Source organism: Bubalus kerabau, chromosome 5 (genome assembly GCF_029407905.1).
Source record: "Bubalus kerabau isolate K-KA32 ecotype Philippines breed swamp buffalo chromosome 5, PCC_UOA_SB_1v2, whole genome shotgun sequence".
NCBI lineage: Eukaryota > Metazoa > Chordata > Mammalia > Artiodactyla > Bovidae > Bubalus > Bubalus kerabau.
The window spans coordinates 85,647,951-85,672,734 of record NC_073628.1 but is presented as its reverse complement, the minus strand read 5'-3'; the positions used below and the strand labels follow the sequence as shown (position 1 = coordinate 85,672,734).

Here is a 24,784-nt window from a genome sequence, read left to right as displayed (position 1 = left end):
GCTTGTGTGTGCTGTATACAGAGCACTACTATAGGTTGTAATTTTCAGAAGCATATGAAATACATATATATGAAACCTCTCAGATGTATCATAAGCAATCCTTATATTCTGAAATCAATTTAAAATTACAGACAAACCAGAATGTAATGCTAAGATGATAGTACCAGAAAATCATAAGAACATAGTCTAAAGAATAAAAATACACTTGGGAAAAACAAAAATAAATCTATAGCCATCACACTAACCACATTTAAATACTTAGAAAATAAGCAGATTATAAAATAAAACATATTTTAAACATATTCACAGGATAAATATGTCACTGGATGTGTGCTCATGAATTGTAAAATTAACAAAAATCACCCTCAAATGTAAAATTTTGCTTATTATTAAAATATATCAATATTTTAAAATATTGATAAAATATTTAAACAGATCAAAACACACAGTATGGCCAAGTAAGGAAAGCAAACATATGATAATAGTGCAGGACATATTGATCCCTTTATCCCTGTCCCAGGGTAGACATCAAGAATCAACCAGTGCATTCTGTCTCTCTGAGCCTAAACAAAGCCCAGAATCACTTACAAAAAGAGCACTCAGAATAACCACTGCCAAGAGACCATAATGAAATATTAACTTACACCTATTTTATATTCCTAATCTAAGATTTGAGTGACTTGAAACATTAAAACAAATGTTTAGGCAATTTAGGAAATCCTTTTTAAATCAGAAACGATTATATCTTCATTCTATTTAGAATTCACTAAATCAAGAAATGGATTCCAATAATTTTTCCGCTTCAAAAGAGTTTCCATTGCTGAAACCACCACCGCTAAACTAAATGAACTCAATGGCAAACTTAAATCCATTAGTAAGAAATAATAGAACATGTTACTCTCTCTTGAGGAAAGAAAGCACACTCTTTTGAGGGTGAGCTTTCACAGCTAACAGTGAACACTCTTGGCTGTTAATTAGCATAGTGATAAAGCAGAAAAAGTAATACTCTTTTCATTATTAGCAATACTTTCTCCCATTTTCTACTCATAAAGGCAGGGAAGTGATAAAGACATGAAGAGTCCTGGATTTTCATGGATCAACAACAAAATAAGGAGTAAAGAGTTGATTTCTGGCATTAGCAAAGATACCAAAGTCAACACTTACTTTTGCAAAGGCTTCAAAAATGTCAAAGGAAGGTGGCAGCTGAGAAGCATCCTGTATTTCTTCTCTCATGAAATGTTGAAATGTCAATGCAAGTTGCCTGAGGCCCTCTCTCTTATCTTCAGTCAGTTTGTTAATATCTTTTTTAAACAGAAAATAAATAGTACTATCATACAGCGAACTTTCAGTGGATAATTTTCAGGTATTCAGTGGTAGCTATTAAGCCAGATATTTCCTGCCCTAAATTTCATTCTAACAGAGAACAGATATTTGGCAGAAAACAACAAAATTCTGTAAAGCAATTATCCTTAATTAAAAAATAAATTTTTTTAAATGCCTATCTTTTAATTTTTTGACAGCTACAAATCATTATATACACGTTATCAGTTAAAATCTGCCAAATGTCATCTACAAAATAAGATCAAACACCTAGCAAAACAAAATACAGACACCCACATGAAAAAAACAGTAAAACCAAAATCAGTAATGATGTCTGTTAACAGATGTCTGTTAACATCCTCCTGCACACATGCTCAAACCACCATAAATGCTTATTTCGTCAGTGAATTTAAGCAGACTTTTTCATGAAACAATTTACAATCAGGACATGACTGATTACCATGATCATTTTAAAGGCAAAAAAAAAAAAAAAAAAAAAAAAAACCCAGAAAGCAAAAATTGACAAGTTTGGTTAAGTAAGCTCAAATTGATGATGTGTGTCAAGGAGAAAGTATATCAAGAAGAAAACATGGATCAACCAAAGAAATCGCATCTTCAAGTTCTTTAAAGAATGAATCAACAAGATATATAAGGTTTCCATTCAAACAGAAGGAGAAAGTTCCAAAGCCAGTATCACTCCTTGAAAAACTCAGTTTCATTTATATCACAAAGGGTGTGAAGGCTAAGAGTGCACAATTCAATTAATAACATTTGAGAGCACTTCACTTAAGGCAGCATGGATGACAGTGAGCAGGGCTACTGTTCACAGCAAAACTCACTTTAAGAGATGTTAATTATCTTCAGTAATATAACAAGAAAAAATGACTAATTAGTTCTCTATTAAAACTTGAAAACATAGATCAAGATGAACTACAGCATTACTCTGTTGCTCATGTCAGGTCTACATATTTTCTTTAAATTACTTGTGCAACAGAACAATTAAGCCAATGATTTCTTAAATAATAATTTATTATCATTGGCACTCAGGATTCCATAACCATCAATCTGTACTAGGTCATCTTATTTGTCTCCATCCAGAAATATTAAACTGTATAGCACATTTACTCCACCAGCTCTTGTTATTTTTGAGCTGAAGTCATTTGCAACTTCAATGAAGAGGATCTGTGCCAATAGGAAAGAAAAATAAACCTTACATTCACTAAACACTCGGATGCAAAGCCTCTCAGTGTTCTCAGGGAGGCTGGCCACGGCCATGGTAGTTCAGGAGTTGAACACCACTCAGTGCTGTCAGAGAGCCTAAGTCATCGGTACCTTCTATTTTCCATAGTATCTAAAGGACCAGTGAACCTAAATGTTCCTTGGAGCTCCCCCATTCATATTACTGTTCCCTGACATCAAAAAGAAGCCAAGCGTGGAAGAAGAGAACAACAGAGAGGAAAATAGAAGTGAAATTATTTTGTCAGCTTGACTAAGGGTTACCCTCCCCTTACTGCCTAACTTAAGACTCCTCTATGGCACTTCACAAACCCCTCTATGGCCAAAGCTATCCTGGAATAAACTGAATAAGCTAATGTGTCAATCTACATAAAAACTTGAAAAGGTCTGTTGCCTCACAAACAGAGACAGAAAAACAAAGGCAAAAATATAGCAGCTCATCAGCTCAGCAAATAAATTATAGAACTTTCAAAATGCTGACAATCACTTACTTGACTCCAGATCATAAAATGAGTAAAGTTTTTCCGATTCAGAGGGTGTTTCTTGCATCTGTGAAGAAAGAAGGAAAACACCAAAAACAATTTAAAGTGTTCCAATATATACATGAATACGTTTAGGTATCTTTAGATATTTAAATGCAAGTCTGTTGAAAAGATAATTTTCTATATATTCCCTCTCTTCATCATGTTAAAATGTGTTGCAACTTGACACACCAGTTTAATTTCTAAACACAAAATTCTTTTTCAAAAAGTTTCCATACTTTTCTTTTTTCCCTAGTTCTACCACTGACTTGTGTCATTGCAAGGATTTTATTATTATTACAGAAAAGCAAAGATAGATGAATAAAAATAAGACTTTATTACAAAATGTGCAACCTTGGGCATGTTACTTAACCTTGAGGCTGCTGCTGCTGCTGCTAAGTCACTTCAGTCATGTCCGACTCTGTGCGACCCCATAGACGGCAGCCCACCAGGCTCCCCCGTCCCTGGGATTCTCCAGGCAAGAACACTGGAGTGGGTTGCCATTTCCTTCTCCAATGCATGAAAGTGAAAAGTGAAAGTGAAGTAGCTCAGTCGTGTCCGACCCTCAGTGACCCCATAGACTGCAGCCTTCCAGGCTCCTCCGTCCATGGGATTTTCCAGGCAAGAGTACCGGAGTGGGGTGCTATTGCCTTGAGGCAAGAGGAGTCAATTTCCTTATGTGAAACACACATAAGAAGTAATGTATGTCACTGAGTTCTTGTGGTATAAAATATGTTTAACGTACAAAGCAATTAGCACATGGCCTGGAAATAAGTGCTCAATAGAAGGGAGTGATCATTTTAACTACTTTTTATTAGATTCGGACTCAGTAGGTTGGGGGTGGAGATTGAGAACTAGAACCTTGGGTGATTCTGAAGTAACCTATTTCTGCTCTAACAGTGGTTCTCTATCTTTTCAATAAAGTTGACAAAGTTCAGACTCAAATGTCATATTATTATACTTTTAATATCAAGTAATTAATATTTGGCAAAACTAATACAATTATGTAAAGTTTAAAAAATAAAATAAAATTAAAAAAATAATAAAGGAATGCATAATAACAAAGTTGCTTTCAATTTACTAAAGCTTCGAAATTAATGTGTGTATTATTGAGTTAGTTCAATACAATATATACATTTGAAAATAGCAGTAAGTATATGTAACAGATGTTGTATAATCAGTCCAAAGACAATACCCATTTGGTATCCTAAATTCATCTTTTAGTACTGATGTAGCTGATATAAACACTGCACTGGTTTTAGGTATATACTTTTACATTTCTAAAAATCCCTATAAAATTTTATTTCCAAAAAAGTTAATAAACAACAGGACAGAATAGAGCTGAAGCTTGCAATAAAGAGATACATGCTAACGCCTGGGAAAAACAAAAGCTGGAAGCTATTCCCAAAGAGTGATTTCATAGAATCCACTAGTCACTTTGGCAAGGTAGGAAAAGGGATGGGAGAAACAATTTCAACGGATGTCAGCTTTAAAAAAAAAAACAAAAAAACACTCTTCCTTGAATCATATAATTAAAATCTCACTTAAAGAAGCAACCCAAAAAATGATATACTTGCCCTGTGCATTAGTTCTCAGTAGAACAACAATAAAGGCAACGTAACAGGAATCACTAACATCTCATGCCCCAGACATAGGACCTTATGTCTCCACTCCTAACAGAACACATACAGCGCCTTCAAAAAGGGGGCCATGCACTTCATCACTGCCACCAATGTTGTGATTAATAGAAAATAGCAAGTTTTGTCTTAAGGTACTCCCTGGAATAATCCACCTTGTACTTTAATAAAGATTTAAATATAGCCTTAAATATGAATACTACATGCAATTGCAAGTGCTTATGTTAAGTTAAAACCCAAGCATATTTCGTAAGTTTTATACTCACAAGTTTGAAAACAACTCTGCCAAGTAGTCGGACAGAGTCAGGAGGATATCTGGGTTTGCAGCTTTTAAGGCATTTGCATTCTCGCTTGTGGTCCTGCCAAGCTTTTTTCTGTTAAGACAAGAGTGAGGAGGGCATATAAGACATAAAAATTTAACTTTCGTTTATATGGGTTTTGAATGTTGAGAGTCATCAACATTAACTTAATTTTAATAGCCTAAATATAAGTGCAAATAGAAAAGGAAAGCAATATTCTAATACTATTACTGATCCAGGATTTAGTATGCAATTACCAAGCATGGACATCAAAAGCTTCCATTTCACCTTTATCCTTTATTTGCCCCGTGGTTATTACCTGGCTGGTAGCATCCAAAGAAAGAATGATTATGTCCTTCTTAATAATTCATAAGATAGTCTCTTAGGTGATTAAATAGGCTTCCTTAATAGACAGTGATTTTGAATACAAAAAGAAAACATCACTCCAAATTAGAAAATAAAACACATGGTTCAGAAAAATCAAAACAGGACAGGTAGCTATCTGAATTTCTGTGCTACTATAGTAAGTACAGAAATATCAGTAGGGCTAACAACATTTTAAAAAATAGAAAAATCCTTTTGTTTTTTAAGATAACATAGAAAGGGGTTATTAGCTAAAATGACCGAAGGCTATTTTTACTCAGAACGGTCTTGGTTTATTTATGTTGTCCTGGACTAATTATTAACATTCTGAAATGTTAATGGTTGGGATTGCACAGTCACTTAGCCCAGAGTCCTAGCCATGGCTGGTGGGGTGAAGAGACCACAGAGCTAGTCACCAATATCGAAACACGAGCAGGGAGAGGACTAGATGGACGGACATTGTCCTCGAGTCTGAAATGCCATGACTCCCTTTATACGGGATTGCTTCTATATGGAAATATAATCCAGAGTGTCTAATATTTAACCCTGGTGAGAGGGAGACCACTAGACCAAATACCTAATATTTCTTTTCCAAATGAGAGCTGTAAGTTCTACCTCTGACATGCTTCATGCTCACATTGTCTTCTTTCAGAGATTATAAATCTGCTTCCCAGATGCTGGGCCTATGAAATCCCCCTACAAGAGGTCTCTCTTTTCCACTTAATAGCACAACATGCAGCATAACCAAAACAGTAGCTGCAGCTACTCTGAAGCTGTGACTCAGATTCAAGTTCAAGCCAGCATTTTGCTCAGAAAGACTGCCTGTGCCAGGTTGCTGGGTGAAGGCACGGTTTGTCTACCACTATCTCCTAGTAAAGCAAACCTTGGAGACATTGTTTACAAGGGGTACATCCTTTATTTTATCAACTCTACTCACAATTGCCTCATTTCATTCCTTCTTATTCACTATGGCAAGCTTAATGTGATTTTTTTAATAAGTATTTATACTTTGTCTGTGTGTGCTCAGTCGCTCATTCGTGTTCAACCCTTTGCGACCCCATGGACTATAGCCAGCCAGGCTCCTCTGTCCATGGGATTCTCCAGGCAAGAAAACTGGAGTGGGTTGCCATTTCCTACTCCAGGGGATCTTCCCAGGGAAGGAAACTGCATCTCTTGCATCTCCTCCATTGGCCGGTAAATTCTTTACCACTGTGCAACCAAGGAAGCCCCACTTATACTTGCCTCATTTCCAAATAAAAATGAGTATTTCAAAGAGAGGTGCATATGAGATAAGACTGTAAAATTAGAAACAAAATGTAACGTTAAGATTATGGTGAAAAAAGTATTCTAGCATTACTTAGCATTCTACAGTGTGTTAGACACATGGCTAAGCCATTAAAAAATATTTCACTTGATTTTCACAATAATCCAAATGGTAGATATTATCCTTATATTAAAGATGATGAAAGTAAGGCTCAAGAGCTGGAATCTAACTACCAAGCTACATAAATATACAGAGAGAGAGTATAAATTCTTAGTAAGCTAAACAGGAGAGAGAAGTAACGATCACGCTTGTGCACTCCATTTATATGAGTTGCCTTACGGGCAAGGCAAAAGAAATCATAATTCTCATCTGACAGAAGAGAAAAACACATAGATTTACCAAGTACTAAATCACAGGAGGGATTTATTCCAAGAATGCTAATCAGTATACTGGACAATGTCGTTGACAATAGCTCACAACACAATGGCCTTTCATAGAGCTGCTTCTAACGTCAATAGAATATAACTCAGTGAAAGCAAAGATTTCTATTGCTCAGGGGGCTAATCGTGGACTACAATTAGCAAGTACCAATGTGCTGTAAGATCCCTAAAATTAATATGGCTATACTGTCAAATAAGTTTGAAAAACATTTCATATTGTAGAACCTGCTTAGAGATTCAAAATATTTTTAGCGTACTAAAAGTTCTAAAATGTCCTGTATTTAAGAAATAAATAAGTTAATACAGAGTTTCCTGTTACTGTTATTGCCATCCTTTGGCAAGTCAGGTTGATGTATATGGACTCAGAGATACCTATACACTTTCTTTCCTTCAGCTGGTCTATGAAAATAAGGGTGGGTAAGCAGACAAATTCACAGTCATTCTCACTGACAGGAAACTAGAGCATGGATATTTTTGATTATTGATTGAGGACAGAACCATAACTTTGGTGCAAGAGTTTTCATTTGATATTGAAAGTGGCTGGCTGAAAAAGAACTGCAATTAGTAAAATAAGGCTGAGATAACCGATTAAATGATCTTAAGAGCAGATTTTAATTGACACTTTAAAACTATTAGAGATCACCCATAACTTTCATGTTAAAACCTCCAGTTTTGAGCAGCTCAGCCTTCTGGAAGCTTACCAGGGAAAGGTAACTACAACATGTACCCCAGGTAACAAACCAACAGATCTGTTAGATGACATTAATTAGAATGAAGCTTCTAAATTTTAGAAAACTCTTGTCAAAAATGACTTTATTTCTTTAACATAATTAAAATGAGTTTTTATTCTCAGCAATAATTAGAAAGTAGACAATACATCTCTTAAGGCTATTCCTAGATCATTGCACAAAAAATTGCACAACATACTTATTTTCCCACTTGTTTCAGCAAAAAAAAAGAAGTTCATTATTTTCATCTTAAACCAGATCTATATAAATATGGAAGGTAATCATACCACTGCTGCTAAGTCACTTCAGTCGTGTCCAACTCTGTGTGATCCCGTAGACGGCAGCCCACCAGGCTCCACCGTCCCTGGGATTCTCCAGGCAAGAACACTGGAGTGGGTTGCCATTTCCTTCTCCAATGCATGAAAGTCAAAAGTGAAAGTGAAGTCACTCAGTCGTGTCCGACTCTTAGCAACCCCATGGACTGCAGCCTACAGGCTTCTCCATCCATGGGATTTTCCAGGCAAGAGTACTGGAGTGGGGTGTCATTGCCTTCTCCGATCATACCACTAGAAACCATGATACTAAAAACCATGTTTTTAAACGTTAATTGTAGGCTTACCATAGGTTTACTAATAGAAACAAACCACAAGAAAAGGTTTAAAAAGAAATCTTCTAAGCAACTGCATTTGTCTTTGAAGAAAACCTCACAATCATACAAAAACATTAGGCATTATCTTCACTCTACAAACTTTAACCATGGAGTGCAACTCGCCAGGTTCCTCTGTCCATGGAATTCTCCAGGCAAGAATACTAGAGTGGGTAGCCATTCCCTTCTCCAGGAGATCTTCCCAACCCAGGGACTGAACCCGGGCCTCCCACATGGCAGGCAGATTTTTTACCATCTGAGTCATCAGATGGAGACCTCAAGGACACGTTGCATAAGGATACATACACGTTACATACCTGCTGCTGCTGCTGCTGCTGCTGAGTCGCTTCAGTCGTGTCCGACTCTGTGCGACCCCAGAGACAGCAGCCCACCAGGCACCCCCGTCCCTGGGATTCTCTAGGCAAGAATACTGGAGTGGGTTGCCATTTCCTTCTCCAATGCATGAGAGTGAAAAGTGAAAGTGAAGTCGCTCAGTCGTGTCCGACTCTTAGCGACCCTATGGACTGCAGCCTACCAGGCTCCTCTGTCCATGGGATTTTCCAGGCAAGAGTACTGGAGTGGGGTGCCATTGCCTTCTCCACATTACATACCTACCCCTTCTCAAAGATAAGCCCTCGATCTACTTTTTCCTATTTTCTTCTATGACTACAAATACAGGGTACAACTAAGATTTTATTCACAACATTAACTGTAATGCTTTCTGTTCTCATAGTGGAAAATCAACAATAAAGTACAATAAGCACAAATTAACATGAAAGACAAAGGAAATTAAAAAACTGAATTAAGAAACAAAGGTGAAACCAGAATTGAAAGAGACACGTGTACCCCAATGTTCATCGCAGCACTGTTTATAATAGCCAGGACATGGAAGCAACCTAGATGTCCATCAGCAGATGAATGGATAAGAAAGCTGTGGTACATATACACAATGGAGTATTACTCAGCCATTAAAAAGAATGCATTTGAATCAGTTCTAATGAGGTGATTGAAACTGGAGCCTATTATACAGAGTGAAGTAAGCCAGAAAGAAAAACATCAATACAGTATCAGATCAGATCAGATCAGTCGCTCAGTCGTGTTCGACTCTTTGTGAACCCATGAATTGCAGCACGCCAGGCCTCCCTGTCCATCACCAACTCCTGGAGTTCACCCAGACTCACGTCCATCGAGTCAGTGATGCCATCCAGCCATCTCATCCTCTGTCGTCCCCTTCTCCTCCTGCCCCAATCCCTCCCAGCATCAGAGTGTTTTCCAATGAGTCAACTCTTCACATGAGGTGGCCAATGTATTGGAGTTTCAGCTTAAGCATCAGTCCTTCCAATGAACACCCAGGACTGAGCTCCTTTAGAATGGACTGGTTGGATCTCCTTGCAGTCCAAGGGACTCTCAAGAGTCTTCTCCAACACCACAGTTCAAAAGCATCAATTCTTCGGCACTCAGCCTTCTTCACAGTCCAACTCTCACATCCATACATGACCACAGGAAAAACCATAGCCTTGACTGGATGAACCTTAGTTGGCAAAGTAATGTCTCTGCTTTTGAATATGCTATCTAGGTTGGTCATAACTTTCCTTCCAAGGAGGAAGCGTCTTTTAATTTCATGGCTGCAGTCACCATCTGCAGTGATTTTGGAGCCCCCCAAAATAAAGTCTGACACTGTTTCCACTGTTTCCCCATCTATTTCCCATGAAGTGATGGGACCGGATACCATGATCTTCGTTTTCTGAATGTTGAGCTTTAAGCCAACTTTTTCACTCTCCACTTTCACTTTCATCAAGAGGCTTTTTAGTTCCTCTTCACTTTCTGCCATAAGGGTGGTGTCGTCTGCATATCTGAGGTTATTGATATTTCTCCCAGAAATCTTGATTCCAGCTTGTGTTTCTTCCAGTCCAGCGTTTCTCATGATGTACTCTGCATAGAAGTTAATGACGTACACCTTTTCCTATTTGGAACCAGTCTGTTGTTCCATGTCTAGTTCTAACCATTGCTTCCTGACCTGCATACAAATTTCTCAAGAGGCAGATCAGGTGGTCTGGTATTCCCATCTCTTTCAGAATTTCCCACAGTTTATTGTGATCCACACAGTCAAAGGCTTTGGCATAGTCAATAAAGCAGAAATCAATACAGTATACTAATGCATATATATGGAATTTAGAAAGATGGTAACAATAACCCTGTATGCAAGACAGCAAAAGAGACACAGATGTATAGAACAGTCTTTTGGACTCTGTGGAAGAGGGCGAGTGTGGGATGATTTGGGAGAATGGCATTGAAACATGTATAGTATCATATGTGAAACGAACCACCAGTCCAGGTTCCATGCATGATACAGGATGCTTGGGGCTGGTGCACTGGGATGACCCAGAAGGATGGTACAGGGAGGGAGGTAGGAGGGGGGTTCAGTATGGGGAACATGTGTACACCCATGGGGGATTCATGTTGATGTTTAGCAAAACCAATACAATATTGTAAAAAGTAATTAGCCTCCAATTAAAATAAATAAATTTATATTTTAAAAAATGAAGAAAAAAAAAAGAAACAAAGGCAAGGAGAGAAGAATTTTAGATAGGGCAAAAAAGAAATGAAGACGTCTTTGACTCAACTCCATGCATAAGTACATGTATGACTCAAAAACAGCTTCAGAGTATATACATTTTCATATGGTTTATAGCATTTATATTGATTCAGCACATAAACTGATGAACTGAACCCAATGGTTTTCAGTGGGAGTAATCCTAATCTTGGGAGTTGTATGGGCATTTTATTGGGGGTATTTTTGTTTCACACAATGCTTGGGGAGCACCATGGGCACTTACCAGTCAGGAGCCAGAAATGCTAGACATCCTGCATAAGACTGTCCCATACAATGAAGAACTGTTCCAAATCCAACAGGACTTGTAAATGTCTGATCAGACTTTCTAGAAAGGTGACAAACTTATTCATAGTTATCTGAGCCTAGAAGTAAACCTCCTTTGTTTATACAAAGACATTTTTAGGTAGTTTTAATAGCACTGAATTCTCCAGGGAAATTAAGGTAAGATCGCATTTAAGAATTAAATGCTACAATTATTCAATATTTCACAAAAGCATATCACTGAAGCCAAAAACAGCTTTGGTATGTGTGTTAACCAACAAAACACATTTTCTGATGTGCATTTTGCAACTTCCCTTTTCACAGTGCCTCTGTACAGGTACAAGTATATGACTTCTTAATTACGTCTTCTAGTCTAGTCACACCTGAGCACTTACACACAAAAGTATATATTATTTTAAGTTATTTTAATGTTCATTCTCCTTTATGTTCCAGTTATGGCATTTATATTGATATTGAATGTTGAAATATGTAACTAGGTAGACTGTATTACCTAAGAAATTTCATTTCAAGATAGTAGAGAGAACAATAAAATAACCGTCTTAGAAAGATGGAGTTAGGCCTGAAAGAGCTGAAAACCCCAGATCTAGAACAATGCTGCAGTTACACATCCAACACACACATAAGAAAATATTTTAAAATACAAAGCCTGGGACACATCCCACAGAGTCTCACAGTATTGCTGAGATAGAATCGGATGTCTAAACTGTTTTTAATCACTGCGCCAGATTTCATGTGCAGCCAATGCTGAAAAACCACTGAGCTAGGCTAAATTAAAAAGGAGGTCACCAAACATACAAGATAGATTAAAACTATAAAATACTATTCTATACTTATAGTTAAACTATTGTCTTACAGGAATTAACATTTTTATAATAATGAGGTGGGAAAGAGTTTCTAAAGCAGGACATAAAACCTAGACACCATAAATGAAAAGATGTATATGCTAACAACATAAAAATAAATAACTTCTATATCAGAAAGAAGAAAACCTAATACCTCAAATATGGTTGAAAATAAAGAACTAGGAAAACAAAATCTAAACTATGTATATGGATAGTGTTAAATGTCTCCAAAATACAAGGAGGTCTTATAGAATAAATAAGAAAAGGGTGAATATTTCCATAAAATTGGGGGAAAAAATGTAAAGTTTAAAAATAAAATAAAATTAAAAAAAAAAAAAAAAAAAGAAAAAAAAAAAATTCATGCCTAAAAAAGAAATGCCAATAAACAAAAAACACCAAAAAAAAACACACACAGTGATCAAAGAAATGCTAATAGACACAAAATATCATAGGTGACCCATTAGGGTGCTAAAGATAAATGAAAATAACTGTATTCAAAAGTCTCTAGGGTGTAGGTAAGTGAGGACTCTAACTCATCATTAGAATTATAAGTTTCCCTAATCTTTCTGATGAGTGTTTGGTAGAGAACATCAGAATTTTTAATGTGCATTTTGCTGGCATAGAAGTAATACTTATAATGTGATTAACCCTAATTTAAATGATATACATAAATAAGCTGAAGAATGCTCACTGTAGATTTGTTAAAATATTAGAAAATTGGCACTAATTTTCCAGTTTTTCCTATAAGAAAAAGCCAATTTTGTTCTTCCCTGTAGAGTTTCCCAATACTGTTATCTTTTACAAATATCATACATTATATTTATAAGTAGAAGCAAACATAATTATCTTTCTTATATCTAGTAATGGTGATTCAGGGGGAAGCATTTTTATATGAAAGAGAAAAAAGTAAAATCACTATTAATAAACACAACTTCTTAATGTTTATTTTGGAAAACCTGGTTGTAACTCCAATAATCCTTTAAATGTATTAATATTTAAATATTAAAAAAATGCTTCAATAAATTCTTTTATAACAGCAAAGAAATCTTTTGTAACACAAAGAATAAGTAAATTCACCAATTTTTAAATATTATTATTTTATTTTTGAGCTCCCCATGTGGCACTAGTAATAAAGAACCTGCCTGCAAATGCAGGAGACGCAAGAGATGCAGGTTCGATCCCTGGGTCAGGAAGATCCCCTGGGGTAGGAAATGGCAACCCACCTCCAGTATTCTTGCCTGGGAAATTCCATGGACAGAGGAGCCTGGAGGGCTAAGTCCATGGGGTCATAAAGAGTTGGACACGACTGTATCACGCAATAGATATCTGATGATTTATTCTAAAATAAGTACCATTTAGGAGATATAATTTACTATATCTATCACTGTTTATTTTAAATTTAGGCCATCCAAAAAGAAGATCAGAAAAATCCCTAACAATTCTTGTTCTGACCAGTCTGAGATGGTCTTGATTGCTTAATTATGAAAGGAGAGGACTGATGAAATGTTAGGACAAGAAGAGAAAATCCATTTATTTCTTCTTTCTTACACAAAATAACCTTTATGCTATTATCGTAATGTTTTCCTCCCTGAATTGGACACAAAGCCACTACAGCTTAATAACCCATTTAAATACTATTTAACATTGAATTTTGGTTGGATTAAATACTCATTTCAGGGAAGCTTATTATTTTGTGGGATAGCATGTGGGAAGGGTCGATATATATTGAGCCCAGTCTGGGTAAAATACATCTAATTTACAACTAAGGGCTCACTAGACATTTATTCTGTAACTGGACTGGATTCAATCATCTCTAAGGCAGATTCTCAACGACAAAAAAAAAAAAACAACCTATGATTCTGTAATATCCATTTCTAACAAATATGTGAATTACGTCAAAAAGGCATGAAACCTCTTCGTGCATGCATGCTAAGTAAGCTTCAGTTGTGTTGACTCTTTGCAACCCTATGGACTATAGCCAGCCAGGCTGCTCTGTCCATGGGATTCTCCAGGCAAGAATACTGGAGTGGGTCGCCATGCCCTTCTCCAAGAGATCTTCCCAACCCAGGGAATGAACCCATGTCTCTAACGTCTCCTATATTGGCTGCTGCTGCTGCTAAGTCGCTTCAGTCGTGACCGACTCTGTGCGACCCCATAGATGGCAGCCCACCAGGCTCCGCCGTCCCTGGGATTCTCCAGGCAAGAACACTGGAGTGGGTTGCCATTTCCTTCTCCAAAGCAGTCAGGTTCTTTATCACTAGTGCCGTGTGGAAAGCCCCTGAAACCTCCTCATGTGAGACTTATGAAAATTTGGAATGGTATTTTCCTCAGATTTGGGGTGATTTAAAGATGAAGGAAATTGGTTTAAACTGTGGAAAAAAGAAAATGATTTCTTTTAAGCCAGCTTATTCAACAAGTTCATTTGTGATTGATAACCACTGTTAGCCACAATGAATAACCATTAATATGCACAATCATCTACAGTTTGTCTCCCATGAGCAAAACTTAGGATATTTGAGTTGCCATGCGACTTGTAGGAAAGAAAGAAGACCCAACAGTATTCCATTCACTTGCAACCTCTTAATGGCAAATAAATAATATCTTCTTCATGCTTCAAATGTAGTACACTAATGAACTGCAGGTTGACAGATGTCTGAAGACCTGAAAAGCTGGAATCTGGGAAAAGAAAACTGGAAAGCTAAGCAGTCTGTGTAACAAGCTACAGTTGACTGACAGGTATTGATTAAAATCTTGCATAAAATCTCCTTAGAGCACGCTAGAGACCTCGTGATAGACATTAGACTTATCACTTTAAAAGCTTTCTGGATGCTCTATCAAGTGTAGAACAAGAGTGCCTTCCCACAGCCTTAATCAAATTAGACAGACAGGGCCAAATATAAAGACAGAGTAAGGCAAGAGGATGGTTACAGGGCAAGAAGTTGACAAAATTAATAAATAATTACTCCTTAGGAAAATGGGGATTACAGTCTCCTGGTTAATTAAGGAAGTTGAAGGTGAAGGTGAAGTTGCTCAGTCATGTCCAACTCTTTGCAACCTCGTGGACTGTAGCCTACCAGGCTTCTCCGTCCATGGGATTCCCCAGGCAAGAATATTGGAGTGGGTTACCATTTCCTTCTCCAGGGGTTCTTCCTGACCCAGGGATTGAACCCGGGTCTCCCGCATTGGAGGCAGACGCTTTAACCTCTGCGCCACCAACCTCATAATAAATAACAACATGTGTCCCAAAGTAAGTCAATCAGCATCTAATAAAAGGTTCAGGTCCAATCCCTTCTGACACCTATTTTTGGAAAGTTTTATTGAAACAGCCACATTCACAGCTTACACTCACTCTTTTCATACTACAACAACAGAGTTGAAGAGCTGTGACAGAAATCTTACAATCCACAAAGCATGCACGAGGAGGTTTCATGCCTTTTTGACATAATTCACATCTTTGTTAGGAATGGATATTACAGAATCATGGATCTTTTATCATTGATAAAAAATAAAAAAAATATTTATTATCTGGCCCTCCACCAAAAAGGTTTGCCAACCTCAGACTTACTGAGAGGTTATATCAAGATGGAATGATGCAATTGATACATTTTATCTGGAAGGGCAAAATAAATAATTCTCTACACACTTCCAATTTTCCTTGAAAGAAATCTCCATGCTAGATTAATTGAAATGTCAATGCTGAGTTCTAGTGGAACATGGCAGATGGGCACATGCATTTTATCTCCCCAACACAAGTAATCTATGAAGTTTTTAACTCCCAAAGTAAACCAGAAGGGCCATCAGTGGATGAAGGGTTTAACCTCTTTTCTGTAAGTCAGAAAGTGATGATAAGAGGTCAGGCTAAAGAAACAGGGCAAACGAGGCTGCCTCAAAGTGGCAGGTAAGTTTTTCAGTTAGTTACCCTCAAAAGCTTCAACTCCTGCCAAGCAGAACTCCAACAAGAATCCAGAATTGAAGACAATGTATGGGGCAGAGAATGGGATTAAGGAGTGAATGAAAAAGAAAGTATTAACCAGAAGTCTCTATACAAGAGAGTCCCAAAACATCTCCTTACTACTGGAATGATTTTGAGTAAGTTGTAGAGTTGAATACAATGCTAAAATTATCTCTGATCCAGATCACTGCTTTTACTTTCTCCTTGGTCTTCCTTCCCTCATGCTTACCCCCTTATAAGGGTTTCCTCAAACAGCAGTCTCATTCTTTGAGTGACTTAAAGTTGTGATCACTTTATTAGAGAGGAAGAAATAAGATCTATGCATGCTTAACAGTTGTGGAGTAAGCAATATTTTTTTAAAGAATGCATTTCGATGTTTGGCAAAACTAATACAATATTGTAAAGTTTAAAAATAAAATAAAATTAAAAAAAAACTACAAAAAAAAAGAAAACATGGAAGTAAAAAAAAAAAAGAATGCATTAAGATATAATTATATTGTAATAAAATGTGCCCATTTAAGAGTATAGTTTGATGTGAACAACACCAAAATTAAGATATAGAATGTTATTACTTTCAAAAGTTCCTTTGTGGGCCTTCACATTCAAGCCCTCCATCCCCAACAACCACAAGATATGGTCTCCATTATTACAGACTAGTTGTGCCTGTTCCAGAATACACTACTACTCTCCATCTGGCTTTACTGCCTCTGTAAAAAGTTTCTCAGATTCAGTCATGTTGCTGCATGCATCACCAGTTGTTGTTTATGGCTGAGAAATAGTAAATGACATATGTATCTATGTGTATACACACGTGCACACACAAATACAAATACACACACACCTACCTAGGAGTAGAATGCTAGGTTAGTTGGTAAGTATACATTTAACACTTTTAGAAAGTACCATACTTTTCCAAAGCAGTTATAACATCTCACATTCCCACCAGCAAAGTATGAGATTCTAGTTGTTCTACTTCCTTGTTAGCACTTCGTATCGTGGGTCTTTACCATTTTAGCCATTCTACTGAACATGGAACAACAGACTGGTTCCAAATAGGAAAAGGAGTACGTCAAGGCTGTATAGTGTCACCCTGCTTACTTAACTTCTATGCAGAGTACATCATGAGAAACTCTGGGCTGGAAGAAGCATAAGCTGGAATCAAGATTGCCAGGAGAAATATCAATAACCTCAGATATGCAGATGACACCACCCTTATGGCAGAAAGTGAGGAGGAACTAAAAAGCCTCTTGATGAAAGTGGAAGAGGAGAGTGAAAAAGTTGGCTTAAAGCTCAACATTCAGAAACATGTATACCTGTGGTGGATTCATTTTGATATTTGGCAAAACTAATACAATTATGTAAAGTTTAAAAATAAAAAAAAAAAAAAAAAAAAGAAAACAAAAATCATGGCATCCGGTCCCATCACTTCATGGCAAATAGATGGGGAAACAGTGGAAACAGTGTCAGACTTTATTTTGGGGGGCTCCAAAATCACTGCAGATGGTGACTGCAGCCATGAAATTAAAAGACGCTTACTCCTTGGAAGGAAAGTTATGACCAACCTAGATAACATATTCAAAAGCAGAGACACTACTTTGCCAACAAAGGTCCGTCTAGTCAAGGCTATGGTTTTTCCAGTAGTCATGTATGGATGTGAGAGTTGGACTGTGAAGAAGGCTGAGCGCTGAAGAACTGATGCTTTTGAACTGTGGTGTTGGAGAAGACTCTTGAGAGTCCCTTGGACTGCAAGGAGATCCAACCAGTCCATTCTGAAGGAGATCAGTCCTGGGTGTTCTTTGGAAGGAATGATGCTAAAGCTGAAATTCCAGTACTTTGGCCACCTCATGTGAAGAGTTGACTCATTGGAAAAGACTCTGATGCTGGGAGGGATTGGGGGCAGGAAGAGAAGGGGACAACAGAGGATGAGATGGCTGGATGGCATCACCGACTCTATGGACGTGAGTTTGAGTGAACTCTGGGAGTTAGTGATGGACAGGGAGGCCCGGCGTGCTGCAATTCATGGGGTTGCAAAGAGTCGGACACAACTGAGCAACTGAACTGAACTGAAGTGGGTATATATGATATCTCATTGTGCTTTTTATTTTCATTTCTCTGATGACTAATGATATTAAGCCTTTTTTCTGTATATCTCACTGAAGTGTCTATTCAAATCTTTTGTCCACTTTTCTGGATTATCTTACTACTGAATTACAAGCACTGTTTAAAAATTACAGATACAACTCTTTGGTCGGATATATATGAATTACAAACATTTTCCCCAGCTTGTGGCTTGCCTTTTCAACTTTGCTCTAGTCCACTTTATCCATATGTCTTATATAGTTAGTGCTTTCTGTCTCCAGCCTGAGAAACTTGACCTAGAAAATTCAAAGATTTTCTCCTAAGTTTTCTTCTATAAGTTTTATACCTTTGACTTTTACATTTAAGCCTGTAATCTATTATTAGACTTTGGTGGGGGAGGGGGTGCTGTATATATATATACATACATATATATATATATATATATATAAATTTTTTTCCATATGCGTATCTATCACTATTTGTTGAAAATCATCTTCCTGATTAATTCTTTATGTGGTGTATGTTTTCATTTTGATGAATGCTTGGATTCATTTATTTCAGCTTGTTTTCTTTTTTTTTTAATATTTTAAAATCTATTTTAATTTTTTCTTATTTAAAAAGTTTTATTTTTAATTGAAAGATAATTGCTTTGCAGTATTGTGTTGGTGTCTGCCATACATCAACATGATCAGCCATAGGTATACATATGTCCCTTCCCTCTCGAACCACCCTCCCACCTTCCACCCCATCCCACCCCTCTAGGTTGTCACAGAGGACCTGTTTGAGCTCCCTGAGTCATACAGTTAATTCCTACTGGCTATCTATTTTCCATATGGTAGTGTATATGTTTCCATGCTACTCTCTCCATTCATCTCATCCTCTCCTTCCCCAACCCCTGTGTCCACAAGTCTGTTCTCTGTGTCTGCATCTCCATTGCTCCCTGCAAATAGGTTCATCAGTACCATCTTTCTACATTCCATATATATGTGTTAATATACGATACTTATGTTTCTCTTTATGACTTACTTCATTCTGTATGCTGCTCTGTATAATAGACTCTAAATTCATCTACCTCATTAGAACTGACTCGAATGTGTTCCTTTTTATGGCTGAGTAATACTCCATTGTATATATGTACCACAATTTCTTTATCTATTTATCTGTCGATCAACATCTAGGTTATTTCCATGTTCTAGCTATTGTAACGGAGAAGGCAGTGGCACCCCACTCCAGCACTCTTGCCCAGAAAATCCCATGGACGGAGGAGCCTGGTGGGCTGCAGTCCACGGGGTCGCGAAGAGTTGGACACGACTGAGCAACTTCCCTTTCACTTTTCACTTTCATGCATTGGAGAAGGAAATGGCAACCCACTCCGGTGTTCTTGCCTAGAGAATCCCAGGGATGGGGGAATCTGGTGGGCTTCCGTCTATGGGGTCACAGCTTGTTTTCAATATTAGGATTAAAAACCTTAAATCAGACACACACACCACAGAAGACTATCCTTTCAACAATGAATTACCTTGGCACCTCTGTAGAAAATAAACTGGCTATATATGTGTGAGATTGTATTTATGTTTTTTAAATTTTTCTATAAATTATGATGTTTTGACATCTTAAAAACCTTTCTGGCTGGAGAGAGACTACCCATCCCAGAGCTAGCCAATTCTCGTGCATGCGTGCTAAGTCACCTCAGTCATGTCCAACTCTGTGTGACGCCATGGACTGTAGCCCACCAGGTTCCTCTGTCCATGGGATTTGCCAGGCAAGAATACTGGAGTGGGTTGCCATGCCCACGTCCAGGGGATCTTCCTGATCCAGGGATAGAACCCACATCTCTTATGTCTCCTGCATTGACAGGTGGGTTCTTTTTTTTTTTTTTTTTTAAAGCTCTTAATTTTATAGTAAAAGACATCCCCTTAAATTGTATAAGTTTATCTGTATGGAAAATTCACTATTTTGCCTATTTTTTAAAATTTTTTTTTTTAAATTTTATTTTATTTTTAAACTTTACATAACTGTATTAGATTTGCCAAATATCAAAATGAATCCGCCACAGGTTTACATGTGCTCCCCATCCTGAACCCTCCTCCCTCCTCCCTCCCCATTCCATCCCTCTGGGTCATCCCAGTGCACCAGCCCCAAGCATCCAGTATCATGCATCGAACCTGGACTGGCAACTCATTTCATACATGATATTTTACATGTTTCAATGCCATTCTCCCAAATCTTCCCACCCTCTCCCTCTCTCACAGAGTCCATAAGACTGTTCTATACATCAGTGTCTCTTTTGCTGTCTCGTACACAGGGTTATTGTTACCATCTTTCTAAATTCCATATATATGCGTTAGTATACTGTATTGGTGTTTTTCTTTCTGGCTTACTTCACTCTGTATAATAGGCTCCAGTTTCATCCACCTCATTAGAACTGATTCAAATGTATTATTTTTAATGGCTGAATAATACTCCATTGTGTATATGTACCACAGCTTGCTTATCCATTCATCTGCTGATGGACATCTAGGTTGCTTCCATGTCCTGGCTATTATAAACAGTGCTGCGATGAACATTGGGGTACTCGTGTCTCTTTCCCTTCTGGTTTTCTCAGTGTGTATGCCCAGCAGTGGGATTGCTGGATCATAAGGCAGGTCTATTTCCAGTTTTTTAAGGAATCTCCATACTGTTCTCCATAGTGGCTGTACTAGTTTGCATTCCCACCAACAGTGTAAGAGGGTTCCCTTTTCTCCACACCCTCTCCAGCATTTATTACTTGTAGACTTTTGGATCGCAGCCATTCTGACTGGTGTGAAATGGTACCTCATAGTGGTTTTGATTTGCATTTCTCTGATAATGAGTGATGTTGAGCATCTTTTCATGTGTTTGTTAGCCATCTGTATGTCTTCTTTGGAGAAATGTCTATTTAGTTCTTTGGCCCATTTTTTGATTGGGTCATTTATTTTTCTGGAGTTGAGCTGTAGGAGTTGCTTGTATATTCTCGAGATTAGTTGTTTGTCAGTTGCTTCATTTGCTATTATCTTCTCCCATTCTGAAGGCTGTCTTTTCACCTTGCTAATAGTTTCCTTTGATGTGCAGAAGCTTTTAAGGTTAATTAGGTCCCATTTGTTTATTTTTGCTTTTATTTCCAATATTCTGGGAGGTGGGTCATAGAGGATCCTGCTGTGATGTATGTCAGAGAGTGTTTTGCCTATGTTCTCCTCTAGGAGTTTTATAGTTTCTGGTCTTACGTTTAGATCTTTAATCCATTTTGAGTTTATTTTTGTGTATGGTGTTAGAAAGTGTTCTAGTTTCATTCTTTTACAAGTGGTTGACCAGAGTTCCCAGCACCACTTGTTAAAGAGATTGTCTTTAATCCATTGTATATTCTTGCCTCCTTTGTCAAAGATAAGGTGTCCATATGTGCGTGGATTTATCTCTGGGCTTTCTATTTTGTTCCATTGATCTATATTTCTGTCTTTGTGCCAGTACCATACTGTCTTGATAACTGTGGCTTTGTAGTAGAGCCTGAAGTCAGGTAGGTTGATTCCTCCAGTTCCATTCTTCTTTCTCAAGATCGCTTTGGCTATTCCAGGTTTTTTGTTTTTCCATACAAATTGTGAAATTATTTGTTCTAGCTCTGTGAAAAATGTTGTTGGTAGCTTGATAGGGATTGCATTGAATCTATAGATTGCTTTGGGTAGTATACTCATTTTCACTACATTGATTCTTCCAATCCATGAACATGGTATATTTCTCCATCTGTTAGTGTCCTCTTTGATTTCTTTCACCAGTGTTTTATAGTTTTCTATATATAGGTCTTTAGATTCTTTAGGTAGATATATTCCTAAGTATTTTATTCTTTCCGTTGCAATGGTGAATGGAATTGTTTCCTTAATTCCTCTTTCTGTTTTCTCATTATTAGTGTATAGCTGAGTGACCCTCACAGTACAGAAACTTTTCATCTTTAACGTAGATGTTTTATCAGTGGTGCTGTATAGAAGGAGAAGTTTTGAAACTACTGTAAAATTAAGACCGATAACTGGAAGTAGGAGGCTTAAGTCCAATCCCTGACTCCAGGGAACTCCTGACTCCAAGGAACATTAATTGACAGGAGCTCATCAAACGCCTCCATACCGACACTGAAACCAAGCACCACACAAGGGCCAACAAGTTCCAGGGAAAGACATAACAAGCAAATTCTCCAGCAACAAAGGAACACAGCCCTGAGCTTCAAGATACAGGCTGCCCAAAGTCACCCCCAAACCATAGACATCTCATAACTCATTACTGGACATTTCATTACACTCCAGAGAGAAGAAATACAGCTCCACCCACCAGAACATCGACACAAGCTTCCCTAACCAGGAAACCTTGACAAGCCACCTGTACAAACCCACACACAGCGAGGAAACGCCACAATAAAGAGAACTCCACAAACTGCCAGAATACAGAAAGGACACCCCAAACTCAGCAATTTAAACAAGATGAAGAGACAGAGGAATAGCCAGCAGATAAAGGAACAGGATAAATGCCCACCAAACCAAACAAAAGAGGAAGAGATAGGGAATCTACCTGATAAAGAATTCCGAATAATGATAGTGAAATTGATCCAAAATCTTGAAATTAAAATGGAATCACAGATAAATAGCCTGGAGGCAAGGATTGAGAAGATGCAAGAAAGGTTTAACAAGGACTTAGAAGAAATAAAAAAGAGTCAATATATAATGAATAATGCAATAAGTGAAATTAAAAACACTCTGGAGGCAACAAATAGTAGAATAACAGAGGCAGAAGATAGGATTAGTGAATTAGAAGATAGAATGGTAGAAATAAATGAATCAGAGAGGATAAAAGAAAAACGAATTAAAAGAAATGAGCACAATCTCAGAGACCTCCAGGACAATATTAAACGCTACAACATTCGAATCATAGGGGTCCCAGAAGAAGAAGACAAAAAGAAAGACCATGAGAAAATGCTTGAGGAGATAATAGTTGAAAACTTCCCTAAAATGGGGAAGGAAATAATCACCCAAGTCCAAGAAACCCAGAGAGTCCCAAACAGGATAAACCCAAGGCGAAACACCCCAAGACACATAGTAATCAAATTAACAAAGATCAAACACAAAGAACAAATATTAAAAGCAGCAAGGGAAAAACAACAAATAACACACAAGGGAATTCCCATAAGAATAACAGCTGATCTTTCAATAGAAACTCTTCAAGCCAGGAGGGAATGGCAAGACATACTTAAAATGATGAAAGAAAATAACCTACAGCCCAGATTATTGTACCCAGCAAGGATCTCATTCAAGTATGAAGGAGAAATCAAAAGCTTTTCAGACAAGCAAAAGCTGAGAGAATTCTGCACCACCAAACCAGCTCTCCAACAAATACTAAAGGATATTCTCTAGACAGGAAACACAAAAATTGTGTATAAATTCGAACCCAAAACAATAAAGTAAATGGCAACGGGGTCATACTTATCAGTAATTACCTTAAACGTAAATGGGTTGAATGCCCCAACCAAAAGACAAAGACTGGCTGAATGGATACAAAAACAAGACCCCTGCATATGTTGTCTACAAGAGACCCACCTCAAAACAGGGGACACATACAGACTGAAAGTGAAGGGCTGGAAAAAGATTTTCCATGCGAATAGGGACCAAAAGAAAGCAGGAGTAGCAATACTCATATCAGATAAAATAGACTTTAAAACAAAGACTGTGAAAAGAGACAAAGATGGTCACTACATAATGATCAAAGGATCAATCCAAGAAGAAGATATAACAATTATAAATATATATGCACCCAACACGGGAGCACCGCAGTATGTAAGACAAATGCTAACAAGTATGAAAGAAGAAATTAACAATAACACAATAATAGTGGGAGACTTTAATACCCCACTCACACCTATGGATAGATCAACTAGACAGGTGGGTTCTTTACCACTAGTACCACCTAGGAATAGACAGCAAAAGGCTCAGCAGGGAGCATGCCTTTGATGCAAACTAACCAATCAGAGACCTACCTCCTCCATCTGCTTTAAAATTCACAGAGTCAGGTAGGGCAACTAGCGACCACTTCTATAACTCACTAGCGACCACTCCTATAGCTCAAAACTCCCTGGAATTATTCAAATTAGCCAGTCTGAAACTGTTTATCTTACCTTTCCTAGCCTTCTGCGGAAACTATGAAAGGCGCTAGCCTCTAATTTCCCCTCTCTTCTCCTTTCTGCCTCCTGACCACTCTGAGGCTCCCCCCATGTGATGCCGTGTGGCAATCCATGCTCCTGTTTCTAGATATATGAGTATAATAAACTGTTTTTCCTGAGCTTCTCAGAGTCCCCTCTTGCGGCCACAACTACCTATCACAGAAAGAACACAGAATAGGGCCTGTTACTGAACTCTCTATTTTATTCATTGTGCTGTATGTCTATCCTATAACCACTGCAGCTTTAGCCTAAGTGTTTAAATCAAGTGGTCTACACCCTGAAACTTTGCTCTCCTTTTAATAAAGGACTCAGTTTAAGTCTTCTGCATTAACACATAAATTTTAATCAGCTAT

At 37.6% G+C, this 24,784-nt stretch overlaps 1 protein-coding gene across 11 annotated transcripts in view; it reads right to left on the bottom strand.

Annotated features, from left to right (window-relative positions):
* Positions 1 to 24,784, bottom strand: part of SMYD3 (SET and MYND domain containing 3) — a 761,886-nt gene that overhangs the window by 556,459 nt on the left and 180,643 nt on the right. For all 11 annotated transcript variants that reach the window (XM_055582073.1, XM_055582077.1, XM_055582080.1 and 8 more), the window contains exons 3-5: positions 4,981 to 5,088; positions 3,048 to 3,105; positions 1,165 to 1,301 (exon numbers count right to left, since the gene is read on the bottom strand). In XM_055582073.1, the coding sequence (XP_055438048.1) occupies positions 1,165 to 1,301; positions 3,048 to 3,105; positions 4,981 to 5,088 (303 nt within the window). The remainder of the gene's footprint in view (positions 1 to 1,164; positions 1,302 to 3,047; positions 3,106 to 4,980; positions 5,089 to 24,784) is intronic.